At 29.3% G+C, this 5723-nt stretch overlaps 1 protein-coding gene across 1 annotated transcript; it reads left to right on the top strand.

Moving 5' to 3' along the window:
- The first annotated feature begins 577 nt into the window (after positions 1 to 577).
- On the top strand, positions 578 to 5370 carry LOC111623198 (probable basic-leucine zipper transcription factor R). Its single transcript, XM_023365690.1, has 6 exons — positions 578 to 919; positions 996 to 1165; positions 1245 to 1583; positions 1659 to 1766; positions 1850 to 1938; positions 4861 to 5370. Exons 1-6 carry the CDS (start codon positions 745 to 747, stop codon positions 4907 to 4909), a joined length of 930 nt encoding a protein of 309 aa, XP_023221458.1. The 5' UTR covers positions 578 to 744; the 3' UTR covers positions 4910 to 5370.
- The last annotated feature ends 353 nt before the right edge of the window (positions 5371 to 5723 follow it).

Genomic DNA, 5723 nt, shown 5'->3' with positions numbered 1-5723 from the left:
TCTTAAATTATTTATTAATCAGTCTTCATAATTAAGTAATTAAACTAACGATTCTAAATCCATTACAAAAGTATATTTTTAGTCAGTTTTTAATTACACTAATACCCCGACTTACGCTATCCCGACTTACACGAACCCAAAGTTACGCGATTTTCAAATCTCATTGATTCATCTTTTGTTTGAGTGCCAGGCAACTCTTGATTACTCATTTCCCCCACACTATTGTTTGGCTTACATGTTCAGACGTGTCGCACGAAATCGACACATAGCTACAATTTATTTTGTGTTATTTATTTCTGTGTTTGTTATATCTATGGAGACTTTAGAGACTATGTGGTGATTTCTTGTAACCGTGAACGAATCAAAAGACAAGATAAGATTAACGAGAACATTTATTAGCTTACATACATCTGACTTGGATTTTACACAAATTGCGAAATTATACCCCGACTTACTCGAATTTGACTTACGTGGTTATCGCTTGGTCCCAACCTATCGCATAAGTTCGGGGTATTACTGTACATTATAATAGTTTCATTCATTTTATTTTAAAATAGCTCCTAATAAGTATCATATCAAGTAATAAATATTAGTAATGATTGTACTGTACATGTAAATGAATAAATAAACACATACTTACTGGTGTATAATTAGGATGAAGAAACCAAAGAATTGAGAAGGAAAATAGAAGAGCAGAAAAAATTACGTGAAGAAATTCTTCGTCGTAAAGAAGAAAGACGTCGTATGATGGCAACACAAAGAATGAAAGAATTGCAGCAACGCCTAAAAGAGCAAAAACAACAGCAGCAGCAACAGCAACCACAACAACAACAACAACAACAACAGTTGCAGCAGCAGCCACAGCCACAACTGCTGCAGCACCAGAAACCAGTTGAAAACAAAAATGCAATATCAGAAAGTTAGTTAATATTGACATATTAATTGTAATATTTATACATAAGTTTTATTTATATATTCTATAATTTTCCATACAGATACAAAAGAGCAAACAAAATTAACAGTTAAACAAAGAATTGGCATTTTTAATATAATGAAACAAACACCAAATTTTGCTCCCAAATTGAAAAAAGTCGTCGTTTTAAGGAAAAAATTTCAGCAATTGGGCCAAAATACACAAAAGAATCCAGTGATTATACAGACAAAAGTAAAAATAGTTTATTATTTTTTTAATAAATACAATCAATAACAATAAATAAATAATTGATTTATAAACTTTACCTAAGGCTCAACAAAACACCCCAATTCAGTCGATGCAAGCTAACATAATGCAACAAAGGATACAGAATCCTCAGAATAGGACTGTCGCACCTCCTGGTACAAAAATAAATCAGATTAATACTATTAAGAAAAAAATTCCTGTTACAAAAGATCAAAGGATAGTCATACCAAGAGGACAAGCTCCACAGACTCAGCGACAGGTGATTCAAGTTAACACCAATGGAGGAAATACAACTACTAGAAAGGTTTTGACTCCAAATTGTAATAGAAATGCAGTACGTATGCAGCGTATGGTAAATTTAATAGGGACCGAAGGACAAGGTGATGCACCTTCTGCACAACAGGTGACTATTACAGATTATAGAAAACTTGAAATCATTAGCTTAAATACTGTTGTTTATAACGTTCGTAATATTTAGCGGAATTTATTAACTCAAAAGACACAGACGGTACTGATTGAAAATTTGACGGCTTCTACTAACGAAGCGCAACTCTCAAAACTTTGCTCTTCAGTCGGTCCTGTCGAGGTATGTATTGTTTACAGGTTTGATTTAAAACAAAAGTTACTGTGGTCAAGAAATAATTTTATATTTTTAAAATTATACTTCAGAGTATTCAGTTACAAAGAAAGGACAGGAAAGCTGTTATAAAATTTAAAGATCCAGTTCATGCCTCTAATTTTCAGAAAAAATATCAGAGGTACATTTTAATTATAACAATTTTTAGTAAGATATGATAAGAAATTCAGTTATATCCTTAAATCTTATATCAAAGTTATATAATAAAATCTAATATACCTGTTTTTGAGTCCTTTTTTATGTCATTTATAATAATATTTTTTTGATTGGTTGAATTTTTAATATTTATTTTTAAAAATTTTAGATTTTTGTTCAATTATCTATAGATGTTAGAAAAAGACAATTCTTACAAATTGTATAATTTGTAAGAATTGTACAATTTTCAAACAAATCAGTTTTGTTTACTTATTAAATTAAATTTAAAACTAGTGGAATTATTACTGAGATTTTTCATTTTATTAAATATGAACGTTTGCTAAACAGTGAATGTTGTTACAAATGTGTGTGTGTATTTAACATGTATATATTGCATTTTTGTGGATTTGTCCAGCACGTCAATCTATCTGGGGAGACCATGAAATCAGATATTTCTGTATGGTAAAAATCGGCATGCCAGTTTAGCCCATTATAATACATATCCCAGGGGAGGTTAAAAAATGAACAAGTTTTTATTCTAAAACTGTGAAACTGTGAAAATGTGTCAGCATTATATCAAAAACTACTATTATATGTTAAATTTCTTCATTTTGTTCTTTCTAATGACATAAAATACTCCTAGAATTCCAAAAGTGTTTTTTTGTGTGTATTTTATTGTTATTTGATTCAAAAATGCAAAAATAAACATATTAAATTTTAGAAACTCACACTGATTAACATCAGATTTGTATGAAATTTGAGAGGAAGGTGTTATTTTTTAAGATCAGTAGATGGCCAGTGTATCCCACACTGACTAACTACTACTGTTAATGTCAATAAGTTGTTAATTGTTTTATTGTCTTATAAAAGAAAACACTTTTCCTGATTTTAAGTTGTTCAAATTTCAATGCTATTATTTTATTGTACTCAGAAGAATGTTTTCTTTAACATTTAATTATATATATACATACATACATGTACTGTACATACATTACAGTTTAAAACCTATAAATTGGATAAAACCAGGATTAATCAGCTAATGTCAGTTTTATCCAAGGTTTTTGGTTAAAACAAGTAACAATCTATTAATTTTGAACTTTATCCATATAAAGCATGCTATCCATTCCATTTCGGTTAAAGTGGAAGAAAAAAATTTAGGGTTTCACTTTAGCCAGATAATCTGCAATGTTTCCATACTGTAAGTGGATCTTTTTGATGAAAATGGTATGTGGATTAATACTAGCTCACCAGATATATTATTAAACTGGATTAGCAAAACAAGAAAAGGGGGTAGATAAAAGGTCGAGGAATCCTCAAAGGGGTCAGATAGTCAAAAAAGTTCTGGGATCCCCACTTTACAGTAACAAAAAAATGTAGATCAGTTTACAGATTAACAATATGTAAGAAGTTTATCATAGGCATGAAAAAATTGTCACCATATCACCAATTGGCTTGAAATCTGGCAATAAATTGCTTGTAAAAATGTAATACAGGTAACCCCTGTATAACATGGCACTTCTATAGCACGGATTCACTCTAACACGGTTCAAGAATTGGGAACATCCCTGTATAACACAGTGCTTTTATAGCATGGGTTCACTCTAACACGGTTTGAGAATTGGGTAAAACCCTCGTACAACATGAAATGTAATAAAGGGTGCATTCTTTTATACCTCCACATAACTCTGAGCGAGCATTCTAATTGTTTTGTGGCTACTTTGAATGCTCTTTCAACAAATAATCCATTTAATGGTTAAATTTTACAATTGGGACCCTTCTTTTGCCTCTAAAAGCTCATTTTAGAATTATAGATTCCTCCATCACAATACTATTGATAGTTCAGGCGCCGCCATTTTTCTTTCACTGTCGTTCCTAAATGCCTACAAACAGCAGCGCACTCCCGTTGCAGACGATCGCTATTAACGAATGCACCCAAAAACTGTTACCAGTTGATGATGCCCATGCTGAGATCATCATATAAGATGGATAATCCTCTGGTAAAATATTTAAATAATAAATAAATAAATATTTTACCTATGAAAAAATGAATAATAAATCTGATTTAAATATGGATTTAACAGCATGTTTTTAATTTTTGGAACCTAACCCTCCCTTTTCGCACTAGTTTTTTGTTTCGTATAACACGGCAATTTTTTGGAATGTAACTTCTGTGTTATATGGGGGTTACCTGTATCATTACTATAGTCAACTCTATCTAAACAATAATAGACAAACTGCACAATATCTGGATAAAGCCCAAATTTGAAGTTTTATTCTTGCTTCATTCATCTGCTTTTGGATAATGTCGGCTTTATCCACTCATGACTCGGACAAAGCATGCTTTATTTGGATAAGTTTGAAATTAATAGATTTTTACTTGCCTTAACCAAAAGACTTGGATAAAACTAACATTAGCTGGTTAATCCTAGCTTTGTCTCATTCGTGGGCTTTAGCCATGACATATATGACCCATGTTATTTTCATTGTGATTTTGGATAATTTAGTTCATTAAATTTAAAGATTATTGTTCTTATAAATATCAAGATATCGCAAAGATTTTTTAAATACTTATTCTTCTCTATAAGTTCATCTTTCTTCGTATGTACAATAGTGGACAAAAGTAAAGCCACCCTAGAATTATGTTTTGACTGTTTTTTGGTGTTCTTTTCAACTATCACAATATTAATTATGTAATAGGTGGTGAACAAAATAGAGGTTGGATTTTTAAAACATATGTTTAGGGTAGCTTTACTTTTGACCACTACTGTATGTGCATATAATACAAATAATATATATATGTATATATAATCTCTGTTATAGTATTTGAAATATTAACAATTGTTTATGATTTAATTATGTAAGTAAAATTTTTATTGTATTTAATCAAAATTAAATCTATAATTTTCAGGCACATGCTAGATTTGTCAATGATCCAAGTATCTTTGTACCCTGCTTAAAAGATATTGTATATGAATACATGTTTTTCATAGAAATAAGAATAATCGCAGGTAGGAGCCGTATTTCTATAAAATCGTCATCAACTCAAATTTGTTCGTGTGATTCCTAGAAGATGCATTGCAAATAATGTTTCAAGACAAGTGAACTATCGCAATGACCGAGTCATAACGATTAAAAAAACAAACGTTATAACTAGTTATCATCATCTAGCATGAACATTTATACAAACATTCTTTCCAATTAACCAATATACAGAATATTGCTGTTGCTATAGGACCAGTTTTAATCTTTGATTTTGTTTGATTTCAGTATGTTGTACAATGAAATTCTTAGAACAAATTACATATACTAGTTTAAGTAAATTAAACAAAGTTTATTTGCAAGAATTATATTGACTTTATAAAAGTTTCTACCAATAATTTTGATGTACAGTACATACAAGTAAAATATTGGCAGTAAATTCAAAATATCAAAAATAATTATTCTTGTTTTAAAGAATTTCAAATTAAATTTTTTAAATATATCTGTTTTAAGTAGTAATTAACTATTCTAGAGAGAAATGTTTATTTAAAAATTTAGTTTTTTTTTTTTTTTTCAGTTTATGAAACTCATTGTTTTATTAAGGTTAATTTAATATCATATTTATTTTTTAATAATGATTTGAATACAAAATTTCAACAATTTTGGCAATACATTTATTATATGATTAAATTTCTTTAAAATATTTTCCAGAAATTACTATTATTATTTATACTAGTTTAGGTTTTAATGAAATAAATTATTAGCATGGTCTGTAAAACCTACAAACTTTGC

Source organism: Centruroides sculpturatus, unplaced genomic scaffold (genome assembly GCF_000671375.1).
Source record: "Centruroides sculpturatus isolate CEXI.00-Female unplaced genomic scaffold, Cexi_2.0 scaffold8, whole genome shotgun sequence".
In the NCBI taxonomy this organism is placed as follows: domain Eukaryota; kingdom Metazoa; phylum Arthropoda; class Arachnida; order Scorpiones; family Buthidae; genus Centruroides; species Centruroides sculpturatus.
Note: the sequence above shows the minus strand (reverse complement) of the source record. Positions and strands in the feature narration are given on the sequence as shown.

Coding starts and splice junctions, on each gene's coding strand:
- LOC111623198 (XM_023365690.1), top strand. CDS start 745: ATGATGGCAACACAAAGAATGAAAGAATTGCAGCAACGCCTAAAAGAG. Junction 920..995: donor CAAAAATGCAATATCAGAAA/GTTAGTTAATAT, acceptor TTTTCCATACAG/ATACAAAAGAGCAAACAAAA. Junction 1,767..1,849: donor CTTCAGTCGGTCCTGTCGAG/GTATGTATTGTT, acceptor ATTATACTTCAG/AGTATTCAGTTACAAAGAAA.